General features: G+C 38.6%; 2 protein-coding genes across 3 annotated transcripts in view; one reads left to right on the top strand and one right to left on the bottom strand.

Moving 5' to 3' along the window:
* Positions 1-18,997, bottom strand: part of LOC139815144 (uncharacterized) — a 52,388-nt gene extending 33,391 nt beyond the window's left edge. The window contains exon 1 of the mRNA XM_071781814.1: positions 17,582-18,997. The gene's annotated coding sequence lies outside the window, so the exon portion shown is untranslated. The remainder of the gene's footprint in view (positions 1-17,581) is intronic.
* Positions 7,791-18,714, top strand: LOC139815147 (uncharacterized). 2 transcript variants are annotated; one of them, XR_011732675.1, is made up of 3 exons: positions 7,791-8,398; positions 15,121-15,676; positions 15,946-18,714. XR_011732675.1 is itself a non-coding variant. In XM_071781818.1 (2 exons), exons 1-2 carry the CDS (start codon positions 8,315-8,317, stop codon positions 15,610-15,612), a joined length of 576 nt encoding a protein of 191 aa, XP_071637919.1. In that variant the 5' UTR covers positions 7,792-8,314; the 3' UTR covers positions 15,613-18,714. The 2 variants fall into 2 exon arrangements, 1 of the variants encoding a protein (XP_071637919.1); XM_071781818.1 differs by having other exon boundaries at positions 7,792-8,398; positions 15,121-18,714.
* Positions 18,998-19,020: the final 23 nt, after the last annotated feature.

Genomic DNA, 19,020 nt, shown 5'->3' with positions numbered 1-19,020 from the left:
AAGAGAAAGATCATAAAGTTCTTCATCACTATAATTAAACTTACTCAACATTTTAAAAACTTTGTTTTTTAAGATATTTAAGTATCCACTTGATAATAATTCCGAAGCAGCATCAACTATTTCTTGAACATGAGCCCGATTCAAAGTGTTGGAGGCATACAATTTTGATACAAAAACAAGTGTCGAGTCTATTAAGGCTTTTTTAACATCATAAACTGAAATTAAATTACTTTCTGATATATTTGATTGAAGAACATGCTGATGCACATCAACATCTGAAATCTGGATATTATTTGGTTGTTCTGCTTTATTAACATGACAAGCACCAGAAGATTGAATTTGCTTTTGTAAACAATTTTCATCTAAATAAGAACACTTGAATAGATGTTTTTTAAATGCACGTAAGGCAGGAGAAGGTTTATAGCAATTAGGTGCAGGACATCTAAGAGCAGTGTGAGCGGCTATGGTATGGTATACTTTAATATGTGCCAGTAGAGCTTCGATTGAGTTATATTGATTTTTACACGCAAAACATAATATCTCCATTATGAACAAAATTAAATACACAAGCTTGAGCTCATACAAGTAACGTAAATCTATTATTGAAACAGTCTTTAAATCCCAGGCTGATCCTTACATTAACTTAAAATTAATACATAAAAATATTGTTAGAAACAGGCAATAAAAATCGTGAAGAGATTGTGTAGGTGTAGACATCTGTGAGCATAGTGGATTTATAAGTGGCGATACGATAGAATGTTCATAGATGGCATCGGTGTTACAGTTCCCTAGTTATCTTTAGCGTTAAGAGTTTCGCGCGCGCTGCGACGGCGACGTTGCGCCCCAGCGCCGGAAAACGACTCGGATCGACGATACTGCGCAAGCGTAAACGTATCGAGATGAACGTGAAGCCCGCCGGGACGGTATTCGTCTTCCGGCTAGCGAGGCGTAGAGTTGCGTTCCTTCACCCGGCGTCGTATATTTTATTCAATTGCTACGCGAGTGCAATCCGCCAGACTATTGAGTCTGAGACTGACCAGGGCTATTACAAGGACGTCTCCGCAACATCAGAGGAGACATTTCAATACGGATCAGAGGCGACGACAAGCACCTCACGATATACGACGGAAGGAAGGACGAACTTAGCCATTGCAATCAGGATTCGGAAAACGGACAAAAGCGGCCATTTTGGACATTGCGACGTGGCATCGTCATAAAGGAACGAAGCGGCCATCCTATCTATCGGAAAAGGTTCTTACGGTTTTGGTCGTTGACCATCATTCCAATTATCAACGGCGGATGTAACCAGGTAACTTACGGTTTTGGTCGTTGACCATCATTACAATTATCACCGGCGGACGCAATCGGGTAAAATATAGAATTCGTGTAACTTAAAGATCACGTGCGGGATTAATCGGCATCTATCAATCGGATTATGATGAACGCAAGGTTCTCATAAAAGGCACGGAGCGTTGGATATCGTCCTCGCATAAGGCACGGAGCGTTGGATATCGTCCTCGCATTTGACACGGAGCGTTGGATATCGTCCTCGCATTTGGCACGGATTGAAGGATATCGTTCTCGCAAAACACGGGACAACGGATTGTATCCTCGCGTAAAGGATACGTAGCTAAATCGTATGGAACTAATTATCGGTCTGAACTCAGTCGAATTAAAGTCAAGTCTACATGGTTGCTACCCGCGGATAAAGTCATTGATCTTCAATATGCAATTGTTTAACTTACGTTCTCGATGCAAATGTGAATCGAATCTTCACGTATAATTGCTATTATCTTAGCGAATATTGCGATTTATCCTGTGGCTATTTGCCAATTATTAAAGTGTACGAAGCACTATATTACTTATGAAAAGTTACTTATCGTTTAATTTAGTTCGTTCTTCACTTATTAACATATATGTATATATTATTACTCGGAATATTTCTAACCTGAATTACCATATAAGGTACTGTGTCAATTGATAGCAAGAAAGAACAATATATTGCAGTTGTCGAATCTCACATGATATTTATAAGAACATAAATCTTCTCTCGAATGCTTTACTTTGCATATGTTCATTTGCTTATACTTTGAGTGAGATATATATACGAATTATGATAGACGAATTCTCAATTGATACAGTACTTCCATTTATGTATGCTTTGTATAATATTGCTGTGTTTATGTAATATGCGTTTTGAATCATATGTTTGACTTACAGGATCCTTTCTTGAAACAGAAACACAGATTGAAATCATTTGATTGTTTTCTCTGATTTAGATGCAAAAATAACAGACTTTTGTGTTCTCAAACTTAATCTTGATGAGAGATTAAATTCTAGTCGTTACATATGAGAAAGGATTATGCAAGAATAATTCAACATTCTCTGATTCTGTGTTTATGCTATATGTTCTTTGTAAACCATTTATTCCGATAAATTTGCTGATTATAATCTAACTGCCACGAAAATACACAATCTCTTTACCGACGTAACAAAAAAGAAAAGTATCGTTCCTTATTCTATAATTTCTAGAGCTCAGGTTCCTGCGCGAACTTGTACATTTCAAACAAATATACTAACTTAAAAAAATATATTTACTTATTAATTATATAGAAAATATGTTAGAATAGAAGCCTACAAACTTGAACGTCGTAGATTTAAACTTAAATTAAACTTTAACCAGATGTTTGCTCAGTTTCATTCGCAATTTTTGTTTGAAGAACTTCAAAGGATTTAACAAGCGCACTGACAGTTGAATTCTTTCTATCATACCTTGTGGAGATACGATATAGAGCTTGCTGAACGAAAAGCCATGCACCTCTTTCTTCATATGAATATTCAGTCATCAAAACTTGTATTGCTTTGAAACATTGATCGAAGGCCTTCAACACATTGCGGTGGCTTAGACGTCTAGATTTCTCATTACTCTTTGCTCTATTGCCGGCTTTAATCCCCTAATAAAGCATTTGCATCTTTTTCTAAAGATACATTTAATATTCTGCCCGGGAAAGGCATTTCCCGAATTTTTATGTGCCTCTAATATTTGTTTTCCTAATAACTTTACTCGATTTGCGTATGTAACAATGTCTTCTTCGTTTTTTTGGTATATGCAACCTAACTCGACACCTTGTAATTGGTAAATATTTTTAGCAGTGCCATAAACTTGTTCTAAATATTTTGTTAACGAGGCTACTGTTGCGAAATCTTGATCTTGTATCGTACGGCGAGCTTCACCTACAATTCGGGTTCTGATTATTTTACTGAATTGCAATTCTGCCTCGTTGGGCAGCATGGCTTTCGCTTCTTCGCATCCCTCGATAAAATATGCGGAATATTTTTTCCGTCAAAGAAGGGAACTGCCTCTACCGCGTATTTTAGTGTAGCAAAAGGGTTAGCGTGTGCCATTGTTTCCGCGATGCTTATAAAGGAATTATACTCGACTTGACGTGCAGGTTGAATCGTTTTTATTCGAGGAATCGTCGGAAAAGCAAAGAGTGAAATCGGACGTATCGGTTATGTTTTGTTTGTTCTCTGCATTATCGCCAACGTTTGGGGGAAAAATTTGTCTAAGTGCTGTTTTAATGTTAGGAAAAGGAATGGATGTGTATGGTGTAGAACTACCGGGTTTAATTTTGCCTTGATTCTCTATGGCTTATGTTTATAGAGATCATCAAATTGATCTTTATCAGATTTTGACCTCGTATTCATCATTACTCTCGAAAAATCGCACTTTTCATCCCGGACGAGCCCCCAAAATTTAAGGTTTGTTACGTCAGAACCCTAAAATTTAGGTATATTGGTTCGACGGATAGTGAAGGAAAGGCTATCCAAGGGAGGGGGTATGGGAAGACGTAACGGGATTTTATGGTATCACACTAGAAAGGCGCGTGCTTCGAGTCGAATGCACTTTTCAGGAAAACTTCAGTCGTGGGTAGATGTTTATATAAAGTATGTATACATATCGAGGAACTATTGTGGTTTTAGATATATTATTTTAATGATGTTCTAAGTTCTAATCTAAACAAATCGCTTCGTAAACGATTTCTACGCTAGAAGTAGAGAGCGCGGGGGAAGGTGATCGAGGGTCGAGAATCTCGATCGATGATGTAGAGATAGCGGGAGAGGATGTTCGGTAATATTGATCTTCGGGATATTCATACGGGAGCGGGGAATAGGGGTCGATTTCCCGCTTATCCTGTGGCGAATTTCCCCAAAAATCGTCATTGTCTATGAGCAATTTCTAATTAGCGGCTATTCATTGGCGAGTACGTTATCATCTTGCCCTTTGACGGTCCCTTTCAGAGGCTTAACTCTATCAATCGCCGCGAGGCGTGGGTCTTAGGTCAAATCTGCGTTTCACGGAAAAGCGTGAGATTAGCCCGCCCGTGACCCGAGAGGTCACCCAGATCCTTATGGCGTTTTTAATTTATTGCGCCCTTTGCCACGAAATTTCGAGTTAATTGAAATTTTGTGCTTTATTTCGTGGAATTAAATGGAACGCGACAAATAAGTCTATAATTTGCCTATTTTATTAGGCTCGAGTCTTTTGGAAGGTTTCGTCATTTACTATTTAAGGACGTTCTCCGGTCCTTAAAAATGCCAAAACTATAAAAAAAAAATTAAATTTTAAATTCTTTTTTTTAAACTTTGAGGCTCAGTATCTTTATTTTTTATCCCGGAAGAGGTACTGAAATTTATACCACGCATAAAGCACACCTAAATTAACGTATATTCACAGTTTCAAGTAAATCCTAAGAAAATCGATTTTCTCTAGTATAAGAACCGGAGAACGTCCTTAATGAGCGATGACAGTTGGAGTGCCGCTTCGTCAAATGATAACCTCTATTTTATGGTTTCCGTCTGTTTCGTGTGATGAAATGTCTAGTGATTCCACGAAAGAAAGAAATCGTGGAGTCAACAGAACGTAACAATTAATTAGAATTAAATATTCAAAAACAATAAAAAGATATCGATAAAAAAATATCAAAATTATCGAAATATAAATCTATTTGAAATTAAAACAAAAATTGAAGACTTACATGGGAGATCATGTAATTTATAAGTGAATGACATAAAAGTCTCTTTATCCTATTACTAATAGGATTCAAAATGCATTCTAAGATTCGACTCTTATCCTCTTTATCCGCCGTGATATCAATGTACTAAAAGGCATCTAATGCGTATGTTATTTCATCAAATTCAGATGAAACTTTACTTAAATAAGTTGCATACAGTTTTTTGAGCTTCTGACATAATTCAGTAGTCTCCTTTGCGTTTTTGCGACACAAGTTAAATCAATTTGTCTTTGATTTACTTCGGTCTATCTTTCGGAAGAGACATTAAATTTGAAATTGGTCGTCAAGCTTGGGGAGCTTGGGAGTTTTTTTTAGGTAGTATAGTGATTGGGGTACATAAAATTGGTGCCGTATATTGTACATATTCCTACTATTCCAAATGAATATTCAAGTTGCTTGAAAATATCTTTTTGCTTCAATTACACAATGTGAAGGATCATTCACAGCTAGGAAACAAAAGTATATTTTGTAATCTAATAAATGAAATTAAGGATCTAGAAAGTAATGGTTTAGTTGTATAAACGTTAATAGTAGGCAATATAAAATATATTTTGCGTTAGCAGGTATTGTAGGAGATAACTTAGGGCTCCATACAATTTTTGGTTTCTCCAAAAGTTTTAATTCATTATATTCGTATAGAGCTTGTTCAGCTGATAAAATCACTCTTTAAAATCAAATATCAGAAGATTCTGAAATATTAAAAACTCGCTTAAATTATGCTGCTGATTGCGCCTCAAATACTCATGGTATCCAAGAGAAATGTATTTTTAATACAATTTCCAGTTTTCACGTTATTAAAAATATATGTTTTGATAGTGAGCATATCGACATCGTCATGACAAAGAGGCGTAAGAGTCTTTTACCTTTCACAGGAGATCCATTGAGAAAAATCCAAAAAATGCAATTCTTTTTATTAACAGTAATAAAATTAATAATAATGCTTTTTATTAACAAAATATGTGTTAACAACTTCTGGTTTCATTTTTATTAGTTTTTGTCGCTTACGGCTTTTTAAATTGGGCATTTTTTTGGTTGCTTGCACCACTTCAACTTTAATTTTAACGATTCTTGAATTTTTTGATTGATACAATCGTATATAATGTTAGATGCAAGGTTTGGCTTTTATAATCTATTTTCCGTAATAATCTTATTTTTAGATTCTTGTCGCTTATGCCTTTTGGTCGTCACGACGTCGATATGCAGTTAATAGTGTAATTGCGAAATAGAGTAAACTTTTTTCGTCTATCTTTAATTAAACATACATTACATGGGAGAACCAGGGAGAACCAGGGCTGCGCAGCTGCGTTCAGAAATTCAATCTGGATATTTCACGTTCTACGTACTTCACTCCAAACTGAAGACTCCGCCTGAAGATTCCTGCTTTTTATAGACCTTTTTAGAAAGGGATTAATAGGCGACCACACCCGTCTCGGAAACCGGTTGAGAAATTCTTTTCTCAGTTTTTCTTGCTTCTGCATATTACTTGCGACATTGCTAATCTAAACACACTTGTCTTGTTAGCTTGTAAATCATTTATTGTTTTTTTGACTTCTTCAGCTTTTATTTTTTGCAAGGTTACATCTACATGGATTGTTTATGTTATGCGTACACGAACCTTTTTCATCCAGACGATGTAACTAATGTAAATTATTATAAGTTGAATGATTGATTGATTTTTTTAAACTGTACTTTTGCAAATAGCCCAACAAAAATAAAAAGTAGTTTTAAACTAGATTAGATTAGATGCGCATTTCAATTATAATTTATTTATTAACTGTACAGCGATATAAGAGATGCATATGATATTAATATAGAGAAATATTATTATTTACACTGATCTTTATGCGCTTTTAAACGTTAAAAAGCAGTATATTGTTTAGCTCATAGTTGCAACATGCACAATATGCATAATATTTAGTTTTTTCTTATACAAATATAAAATCATAAATTTTTTAACCATTGTTAATTTTTTTTTAATATTTTAAAGATTGTGCCATAGCGTTAAAAATAAAATTGCACACGAAATATATGAATTTCCGATATTTCTGACGAAATATATAAATCTTCGATGATCCTCTCCATAAATTACTCATTACTCATTATTTACTTAGATGACACGTTAAATATAATTTACATTATATGTATACACGTAGATATAAATTTATTATATTTTTTATACACGTAAATGCCCAACTGTGCAATGTATCACACAAATGCTCAGCTGTTGGTAAAATAAATGCAAGATAATTACAACCGAGGTAAATGCTGATTCTCGGAATCGAAAGTATCATTTTCGAGAGATAAGCTTTTTTTCATTTGTTTGCATAGTTTAGTTGTTAAATCAAAATTTTATTTATATGTGTAATGTTAAATATTAATATTTAACAACAACTGTCAATTTTATTTTAAAACGCCCTATCGCGTGATTTTCCTGAACATGCTTTCTTACATTTGCAAAAATGTTAGATTAAGCATCATGAAAATCTTACCGGCATAATAATTGGCTGCATATATCTTTATTCGTAAATAAATATATGTATAACACACTACATGAATTATTTTATAAAATATTTAGCTTTAGTAAAATTAAGTTAAAGATCAGACATCAGCCGATCAAAGAAGATGCAATTCGGTCACCGAATTCGATCGCACGTACGAGCGAGAACACTGTTTGATCTTCGATCACTAGCTGAAATTTTCAGAGAGAGAGCGTCTTTTGTAAAAGAACTCACGTAAATGTGACAGAGCTTTAGTGCTACAATTGTGCACCCGGTAGTCTGTCCATGCAATGGTCTACGACGAAAATTCGCGCGATCGGGAGAAGAACTTCCTATAAAGGCGGAAAGGGACACGAGAGGGGCCACGTGACCGGGCGCGTGTTCAACAGTAACAGCTGCACCGATGCAGCTCCTTTCAATTCACGTTGAACCTCCATCGAGGTAACACAGCGACGGTCACCTGAACGAATTTTACTCCTCGATCGCGCGGAAATATTTCATCTTCGAGTGCCGATTAAAATTGATTCCGTCTGCGTTTGTCAATTCAAACGTCGCAAATTATTCCGCTTTCCATCTCTGAAGCAAAACATCAGAGATCGCGGAATAATTGTCCTCGTTTTGAGTACCTCGACGCAGAAGAAGAAGTTATGAATGTAACGTAATTCTCGAGGAAAGAAAGAAGTGATTCCGATTGAAGTGGCAAGATCGAAGCACGAAGAATAGAACTCGGGAGACAATATAATGGATAATCGCAGAAAGCTAATCCGCAATCGATGCGTGATGCTGACAATTGTCCTCGCGTACACGCTAGCGGTATTCATTAAGGTATGTATACGCAAATTCTTTTCGTACGGCGATTGAACATGTCCACGCACTTAATCTGAAAAAATGTTCAAGAAAGTAGTGCCTAAATGGATTTATTTAAATATAGAAATAAATCATAACTCATTACGATTTACTTGAATTACTTGTTTGAAAGAAGATTGCACCCGTTCGATAAGTATTTTGTTCCGTGTTTCTTATCAAAACGTAGGACAGAATACTTACCAAATCGCGCGATGTAAAATTCAATTGCATCGCCGTAATCCGCCAGGAACGATACACATTTTTTAATAACATTTGAATCGCTTTGAAGACAATTGAATGAGAACCATCGCCGTTAAAAAGGGAACGATTGACGGTATTCTTTTCCTTCTACCTTTGCTTTGAAATTCCGTGAAATCTCCGCGTCGCACGATCTCGGGCGTAGCGTAATTTCGAGTGTTGCGAGAAATGCGAGAGCCCTGTTAAACGAGACATCGGACTAATTACCGGCTGGATACGTCGCGAATGCAGGATGAGGAAGAACGGCCGAGGTAGCAATCGTCGTGCGAAAGCAGAGAAATTTCGATAGGTTTCACGATAATTATTACTACGTGATTCGCCTGGTTAAAATATCACTGACGGATAAAATCAATTCTCACATCCGTAAAGCACGACCTCGCAACAGTGGGACGCGGATAAAAGGATGGTAAAGAAAAATGAAGGGGTTTGCCTTGCGCGAGAGTTTAACCGGAAATATCAAAACTGCTCGGATATTTATCTGCGCGATATTTATCTGAACAAAATATGATTCGTGTGGAAGTCAGAAATCGCACGTAAATGCCTAATATTTCTTCTTTTATGGTTAACCTTCATAAATTTTATTGAAAGAAATAAGAATGTTTTAGTTAACTTATTTTAGACACTTTGTGTACAAATTAAAGTCTATTATTTTTCATATTTCTTCAGAATTATAATTATCTGTTATTGGTTATAGAATTTAACATAAATAATAAAAACTGTGTATGTTATAGTAGCTGTTTTTAGAATAGTAATATAATTATAATTAATCGTAACTTTAGAATAACTACATATCGATATTTTCTTTTCTAAACTATAAATATATCGCCGAGGAAAAGAAAGTGGGAGAAGCTACCTATCTCGAGAAACCTCGGATCGATTAACGGTTACTGAAAACGGTCAGAATCGTCGCGAAATTTTCATTGTGTAGCTCAAATATGCCTCATTATACATTTTGTGACGCATTAGATCGCAGAATTTTTAGAATGCTAATAGAATTATAATTAATTGTAACTTTAGAATGACTACATATCGATATTTTTTTCTTCAAACTATAAATATATCGTTGAAGGAGAGAAAGCGAGAAAAGTTCGGCTATATCGAGAAACCTTGGATCGATCAACGGTTACAGAAAACGGTCAGAATTCATCAAATTTTCATCGTGTAGCTAAATACGTCTCGTTATATATTTTGCGACGCATTAGATCGCAGATTCGCGTGCATGTTGGTAAGAGTGTGCGAAAAGTTGAGCGCAAAATGTACGATTGCGCGGGTGTTATCTGCGATCATGTGCGTGTGGAGGCTCGGACGCGCACGTACCGCCACACTCACACATTACGCGTGTGTCAGCGGGTTATTCGGTTCACTGGGGTACGCCGTGCTTTATGAGGCTCATTAGCAAGGCATGGGAACCCGGAGTCGGCGGTTCCGCTCGAAGCGCGATTTTCGCGATGCTCTCCTCGGCCCCTGATTCCTTCGCGTTCCTATACGCCTCCGCGTAGGCATGGGGAACGTTCGTTGTTCGTAATGATGTGCGTCAAACGGACAGAGGGAAAGAGAGACAGAGAGAGAGAGAGAGAGAGAGAAAGAGAGTCAGAGAGTTGCATACAAAGCTATTGTCGCAGACGCGAGGAAAAGGTATTATTACTCTGTGCTAACGCAATCATGTGCAATTATCTCGTGCGATTCGCGCATATCGGTAGATTACGGTATCGGCGCGGCGTGGTGACCTGACGGGCGGATGACAGAAGGAAATTATTTGCGAAACGGTACTTTGTAACGCACCCACGTAGCTTTAGAGAAGAATACGGTGCACTCGAGTCGCGAGACGAGAGATGCAAAGGGGAGAAAGAGAGGGAAAGGGACGCGAAATGTTCAATTGTTGGCGCAGCATTGCGCCAGGAAGGGCATGAACTCCTTCACGTATTTTCATTGTGTCATTGTGAGTTGTCGACGTGGAAGGATCTGTTTGACGAACGGCGCCTCGAGACTCGCTACAGAGCACACGTAGAACCGGCTGAAGAGGTAGATCTTATGCGTGCGACTGATGGAGCCTCGAAAGGTACCGGGCCTCATTAGCATCGTAAGAGAACTCGAGGAACACGGTTCCCTTAGCAATGATGCAATTGTCGCGATATCCTCTTATATCTCTCATTCTCTCAATAAAGACGCTCGTTCGCCGGATATAAAATTTTAACGAGCGTAACCGGCGCTATTCAATTATCGCCCGTTTTTCTCTCGTTTTCCTGCGCTCTCGACTTTTCATTCGATAATTTCTGCCTCCTCGTTAGCGCAATTACGCGATACGTACGCTACTTTGTATCACAAGTACTTAACGATGAATATTGTTAAATTAATCGCAGTTGCTGCGATTTCTTATCAATTCTGACGTTTTACGCGATGTTCCGTGTTCGGCGTGGCGTTGAAAATTCTTCGCGAAAACGAGTCGAGTTTGCTCCGCTTTTGTCTCGAACGCCTGGCACGTCGTCGAGAATGTCTGACGCAACTTATTCGCGACGTCGAAATAGTTGCAAGAATATGCTTTCATCTCCCTCCCCGTCCAGGTGCGTGCCCTCCTCCGATTTATGGGATACGCGGAGGGCGGAGTGTTCATGGAACAATGGGGTGCGTAGCGACCGAAGATAATTATCGCGGTTCTCGAAGGCAGCTGCGGCTGTGGGTTCACCCTCGGGGTAACCCAGTTGTCTTCCTCCGGGAAGTAGAACCGGCTGGCGCGCTCAGAAGTCTCACGCACACCCGCACACACGTGTAATACACGCATATCCATAGAAAGGGGAAAGAGGGGAACCCAGTCTGGCGTGACTCCGCAGGTTACTTGCCTGTTGCAATTTTGGCGGTGCCCTCCTCTAAATATATCGGGACTTTGCGGTTTGTTCGAGCACGTTGAAAACGGAAATAACATCAGAATGTATCGAAGGATCAAATGTATCAAAGGACTATGAATGGTAATAGGAACATTGTACCATCGGTTCTCGAATACACGAATTTCTCGTATTAAATGTGTTACATTTAAATGTGATTAAATGTAATAATTGTTTTATTTTTTTCTCCTCCAATTAATTAATATTTCCCGCTTATTTACGAATTTGTACAAATATGGGAAAGCAAATTTAGTAAATATTTTACAATCAGTATTGGCAGGCTGAGAAATCGAAAAGATTTCAATCCGTACCGGAATACGTGCATCGGCGACGAGCACGAAACGCCTTACCTGTAATAATGTTTGGAACGTGTCTCCATTCAGCTTCAAAATTACTGCAATTTTTTTTTCTCTCGTGCGCGGGGTATCCGCCTCTTCCGGTGACAAATGGAAGTGGGCCACGTTCCTTCAGGTGAATCGGGCAGGAATAATTCGCCACCCGACGCCACCCTAATCATACGCGCGAGTCTTTTCAGCCACCCTTTCCTCACAGCGCTCGTGTGCACGCGCATTAAAAATTCTTTCCTTCTTTCATTCGTTAATTATTTTTGTGGTCTTGAAGACGAAACGGAGTATTTAATAATACAATGGTAATATTTATTTATAGTTATTGCTCATCACGAAATAAATAGCGAAAATCATTTTCAAAGTTCTTTCTGGACCATTTGATTTTTCAATCTCTGCTTGACCAGCGAAATTCTTGAATAAAACGCAATTATTTATTTCGCAAAAGTGTCTAATAATAAAGCGCGGGAAAATGTAGTTTTTAGTAAAACTGAACGATCGAATGGACGTCATCAAAGTTTTATGTCGCGTCGCATCTATCGTCGCAGTCTATTCGTTTGAAATTTATCGGTATCGACGTGTTGACGAGGGGAAAAAAAAGGAAAGGAAAAAAGAAGCAGAAGTGGGACACAAAAGGGACCGGCAATTACCGCTTCCGTTCCGTTCGTCATACCGGAAGTTTCTATTCATACTCGTTGCACTATGAGCGCAACGTTACTTCCGTCATCGTTGTTACGGATCGTTAGCAGACCCCGCCCGGCTTTTGCCCGGTCGCGTATCGATATCCTCTAAAAAAGTTGTTTCGCAAAAATATATCTTCGCGTTTACGAGAGAATACCGAGCTCCTCGACGCGCTTCTTTTGCGTCTAATACTGTTTACCGGCGCGCCGCGGGTTCTTCAGGGTCCGTAAGGATCGTGTTTCCACGACGCATAAGTAATTCGCAAGGTGCTTGTAGTTGGTGGAGAGCCAGCGAAAAGAAATATCGGATATTGCCAAAGGGTGCTTATCCAACGCGGCGCAAATCCTCTCTTTCTCTCTGGTCCAGTTCGCTCTGTATTGTTCGAGCGGCTGCTGCGTCGAAGCTCCGAGCGACGGACTCGTTGAACTCGTCCCGATTCCCGAGTATATGTACAAGAACGCTCCGCGCGGTTTCTACAAACGAGCTTTTTTCCCCGATCGATAAATCTTACCCGAGTAAAACCGTCGTGTCTTCTCGACTGTTGCGAAGCCCTCGTGGGTATATATTTTCATTGAGGAATGCAACGTCCCTCCCGCTTGGAGCGATTCTTCGGAGAGAAGCACCGAAGATCGATGTTTCTTGCTTGTTGACGCCGTTACCGAAGTATTCGCGCTCTCTGCTGAAATTAAACCTCAACACTGCAGCTCCTCTCGGTTCTTAACTCACTTCGACACAGGGAATACAATCTTCCATTAAAATTCTATTACGCCAAACTTTGAAATTAACTCCGAAGAACAAAATTCTATTTGTTCTCACTTATTTGTTCGCCTTTTTCTGAAAATTAATTTGTTGGGAAATTTATTTGACGTTTAATGGTTTATTGGTTTATCCAATGCACTAACTTAATAAGGTAGTTATTCACTTCGAAGGGTCGTAACCCTTTCCATACTTAGTATACCGCGATCGTAAATTGACAGCAAGCATCCTTTCATGTGACGATGACTCATGTTACTTCCGAGATAAAATGATGAGCGCTCTATTGTGAATTATTGAGAAAATAATGTCTGTTTCTCTTAAGAACAATTCTCTTTTAATACAAAACCGTAAAACTGCAAAGTGATTACATCGATGTAAGTCAAAGTATAAGCGCAAATAGAATAAAATTAAAAATTATCCTTTAGATGTACTGCATATGCTTATTCTAATTTACTTTACGGATTTATGATTTCGCATAAAAAAATATTATGAAAAATTTTATAACAAGCATTTCTGCAAGCCGAAGAAATCTTATGATTTCTAATTTTTCTTTTTTTCAAATTCAAGATCTCGTATTCGTTCACCGTACGAGGTTGATGGTACAAGATTGCTTTCAGGAAATACAAGTATTTATTTCTCGATAATCCATGTCGCGAGCAGCTCGATGGCAGGCACATGACGTGCGGTGGCGAACAAGCGACGGCGGTGTGTGCACAGAGGCAAGGTGAAGGGTTTCGTGCTAACGATTCGCGTGATGCGTGGTGACCGTCGGCGCGTGCCGCACGAGACAGCTGCCAACAGCTGCCGTAGAAAGGGATCGCCTCTCATTCTTGTTTTACTTGTTTTTACCTGTCGCTTCTGTGGTCAAGCGATAACGTCCGTCCCGAAAAATACGATGGACAAAAGTCTTTTATGTGAGAAAAATTATGTTGAAAATTTAACGACGATTAGGAGTTTAAGTATTCTTTGAAAAAAAGTAATATGAATCCAGTTGACTGGATATTTTCAGTTGATTTTATACGAATTCGAAATTTAGATTTATGTGAGGTCCTTTTGTCTCAGATGAAATAAACCATTATTATATTAATATGTGAAAAGAGGCAACTAGAGGGATTATAAATAAAATATCTTTTAGTAATATATGTTAATAATCAATTGAATAATATTACTCAATATTTGGAAAGTCTCAAACTGAGAGAGTTTACGGATCGGCAGTCGATCGGGTCTCAATTTATTTCGGGAAAATTAGTCGGCGAAAGTGTAGCGGATATCCTAACGTATTAAAAGCAGCATTTTATGCGTGAGAGAGTACGGAGGCTCATATATCGCGTCTCTCGATCTGCCCAAAGTAGGCGGAAGAAAGGCGCAAGGTGTTCCCTCGAAGTCAGGTGGCCACCTTCTCCGGTGCACCTGTTGTTCGACGGTTAAACCTGCATTTCATCAGTTCGGTATTAAAAGGAGTAGGAAAACAATGTTCAATAATACCGATTATTAGCAAGACCGATAATTTGCAATCCGATGTACTCGCGAGGCAATCGAATTATTGTTCTTAGAAGCAGTTTTGCACCGTTCGAAGGAACTGCACGCAGAAATGCAATTTCAGGCATAGACTTTTAATTATCAAATGTCATTCGGGGGTCAATTAGTCGTTTCGGATCGACCAGAGTTTCAATAAGTCAGTTTTCAAATAATTTCGAGGATCCGATCCCAAAAGATCCCGCGACGGATTCCTCCGCTCGGGTGACTCGGGGAGCACTAACCATCTGCCGTTCTGCGTTTCCAGGCGGCCGAGAGCAGGCCTCACATCAGGCACCACCGGGACGGCTCGCACTGCAGCAGATGCGGTCCAGGCTGGGGCGTGATTAGCCGTTGCGCTCGCGGCCGCGACACCGTGTGCGAACGTTGCCCCGCCGGCACGTACAGCCCGCATCACAGCACGCAGCCCTGCTGGAACTGCGCCAGATGCGGCCCGGGTCTTTACGAGGCCCATCCGTGCACCACGCGCGCCGACACCGTCTGCGACTCCTGTCACCGCCCGGCGCCGGACAATCCGGACTATCGGCGCAAATGCGAGGGCCGCGCGAGATTCTTCCTCGCGCCGGAGGACGCGCGGAGCACCGCCGAGGAAAGCGTGCTAATCAACGAGCCGGCCTACCGCTTCCAGATCTACGACAGGGAGGAGGTGCTCGAGAAAGACGTGGAGGCCGTCCTGAGGGACAAGGCGGCCGCCGAATCGGAGGTTCTACGGAGGATTCAATCACCGACCGAACATTAATCCCGAATAAAGAAGACGCTCCCGACGGATTCTCCCGTCGGAATGAAATCGGACGAAAAAGAAGGTATAAAGTTATCTCGATTGTTGCAAAATTCTTGAAACTTTTAATTAAAAAAAAAAAGAGAGAAATAAATGGATCATGTAGAAGTAAAGAAAGGAAAATTTGACAGAATCCGTAATAGGATTAGAAGAACAATGTACATTGTACGTTCGATATCGATCGATCTTTCAATGCTAGTCAATTAGCGCTTAAGAGAATTAAGCTGTTTGTGGAACTGCATACGACTGTGGTACGAGTTCAAAAATGGGAATTTTCATTTGTTTGTCCGTTAGAATCCCAATTTGCGCCGGGCGACGCGGTGTGAAGAGATGGAAAATACTCTCTGACCCGTCGCTAAGTATATTAGCATATAAATAAATCCTTCTCCTGAATACGAATAGACCGTTACATTTTTAATATTTAGATCTGTATTGCAAGTCGTATTACACAGGTAGATGTATCGGTAGCTGTTATCTGTAGTGTCACCATAGATTCGCGGAATACATTGACATTTTTACACGCAGTCATCCTCTCGTGGGACACGGTTCTGCGGATGATTTACGCGTGAAAATTATTTACAACTATTGCATCTATACCGATTATTATCGCTGATAAGTACATTGATTAATTATAAGTGCGCGTGTATGTATAATTAATCAGCATACTCGGATTCACGTAAAATCGGCACGTCTTTTCAGTTTCGCTCGAAATTAGTGTGATATTGGCGGACGTCAAATCGATGCGGTCTTCAAACGTTATTTCGTCTAAAAATATTTTGGTCTCCGTGATTACGAATTCAATCTTTCAATCCATGATTGATGAGCGTTTTTTAATCATGCGAACGATCCAGATATAAATATCCCCGAGCTTTATTTGTAAAGTATAATGGATGTTTGCGTTGCGAAATACGATCATCAACAGTTTTTAGCATTATTTATACGTAATTCCGTCTATACGGATATTTTCTGTGAATATACGTCAGCTTGCAGTGTACTTTGCTAAGCTTTGATTATTCTCTTTAGACATTGGCACTGTTTAAAATTCTAATATATTGCCGACAGAAGAAGAATGAACAATATTTATCAGGGTTTTTAATACTTTTCATTTTTTTTTCTTTAATCGCTATGGATTTAAATTGAAAATAAAATACAATTAAATAAAAAATTTGATTACCTCTTTCCAACTTTAAAAATTCGTGCATGAAGAGAGGATATTATTAATATCCAAAGAATCATTTTATGTCACTATATTTATCATGAGATGAATATAATGTGCATATTTATCGAAATGCACGTTTTAGTTTTAGCATCGAAGATGGATCTGGATTATTATTTTACGCATAACTTTCCTTGATCAAAGGGATTAATCGTGAGATTAACGAGTGCAACAAGCAAAGAAAAAATACAGATCAGTATCGATAAATGAGATCGTGCTAACAAAGTTCAATTCGAGGTGAAAGTTTTGCAGATGTGTGTGTTTGTCCTCGATTAATCTCGCCAAGTAATATCATCGATAATATGTCGACGTTGTTAAGTCACCGTGACCCCTTTATTCATCTCCTTCCAAAACGAGAACGCTGGAAGTACTTTATCAAAAAAATAGAAGTCGATAGATTTCTGTCCCACCTATTTCTTTTTTACTCTCACGTTTTAGTTATATGTAACATCACATGCGACTGATCTAGAGTGTATAGCAGCGTAATACTTTAAGTTAAAGACTAATTATAAATCAGAGGAAGGTGAACGTCATCCGGTACATATGTACGAAATATTTCGACAATTATTTTACGAACAGACACCCCCGGAATCAAGTACACATCGTCCCCTTTCTGCGATATTTGTGCTTATTTAATAGTAATATAAGCTTGGATTCATGTATCGTGGTATCGAAAACTTTCCAAATTTAGTTTATAAAAAATTTTCAACTTACCCTATTTATAATTGGCCTTTAATTGGTCCCCTTGTGATTCGATACAACGATTTCAACTATGCTTCGAACACCTGGAAGTCTTTTTTCTGTACCGCGTCAAGCACTACGAGCGGGTTCGATTTCGGTATCAAAGACTTGTGCTCAATAACGTTCGACGCTTAACTTTTTTCAAGCGCAAATGCCACGCTATATTTCATAATGCAGACTGTTACGGAGTTTTGTTACGAAATGCCTGTAATAATGAAACATTTTAAGACTCTTGATTTGCTAACAAATGATTAATTAAATTTTAAACAGTTTACATTGCAAAATAGCGGAAGTTAGCCTTGAAAAGGCTAAATGTCGAGCATTACACGTCATTGAAGACGGCGCACATAAGACATTCACGCACATCCCCCGAGAATATTAGAAAAATTACACAAATTATTCGTGAAGACCATATTATCCACGACATTTGTGACATCGTTAGAATATCATACTGAGTCTGTCTGGCAATTTTCACTAACGATTTCAACATGCGTAATGTCACTGCCAAGTTCCCCCCAGGTTTTGTTGCCTGACGCAATAATATTTGGCAACAAGATCGTCCCGCATATTCTATATTTGCCAAGCCCCGTTATGATTTCCCAAAAATAAAAATAAAAATCAAGACGTTTCGAAACGGTATAGAAGATCGAGGCCGCAAGCGTTATGAAAAAAAAGAAACTATTGCGAAGGGGATGAGGGCCAATTGTAAATAGGGCAATATCTAAAATTCTTGACATTATTACTACATAGTTAGAGTCCTCATGAGTGTTACGTATGCGAAATAAGACTGCAAAGTATATTAATATTACGTTGACACCGATGGTGTCCATTGACCGATAAAATATTTCGTGTCAAATATGCGTCAATGTGTCTCTCGAATGTTTAATGTTTCATATATCTGCGAATCTCATTGTCAAACGGACGCGTGACTATATAATAATTAAACGCCAGAATATACTTTCAAGGTCAGACGGACCGGCCAGTGGCGAATTTTAGTGCTATAAAAGTGTATCAAATAGTAATACCATTAATTTATTTTAGTACTGTAAAATGTATTTTTAAGAGTACGTTGTTGTAAATATACCTTAGCTGAAACGCTACTTGAACATCGTCGTTACTTCATTTATCGTACCATTCCGATATTTTATCATATAATGAACTTTTGTATACCAGATATATTAATTATCAAAAAAGACGCTCTCAATATATAAAAGCGCATTTTCGTAATAACTAGCTTCTACACGATTGCTCGTGCTTTTATAACTAGTTCCGGTTCGGTCCAATTTTCAGAATGCTTTTCCGATGAAACAAATTTTTGTTCTGGTCTCAATTTCTTGTCTTCTAAAAAACTATGTATTTGCAATCCGAAATCTGCAATCTAGTTATAAAAGTTACAATGAATCAACATTCGG

The sequence above is a fragment of the Temnothorax longispinosus genome, chromosome 6, assembly GCF_030848805.1.
Source record: "Temnothorax longispinosus isolate EJ_2023e chromosome 6, Tlon_JGU_v1, whole genome shotgun sequence".
NCBI classification, from domain to species: domain Eukaryota; kingdom Metazoa; phylum Arthropoda; class Insecta; order Hymenoptera; family Formicidae; genus Temnothorax; species Temnothorax longispinosus.
Note: the sequence above shows the minus strand (reverse complement) of the source record. Positions and strands in the feature narration are given on the sequence as shown.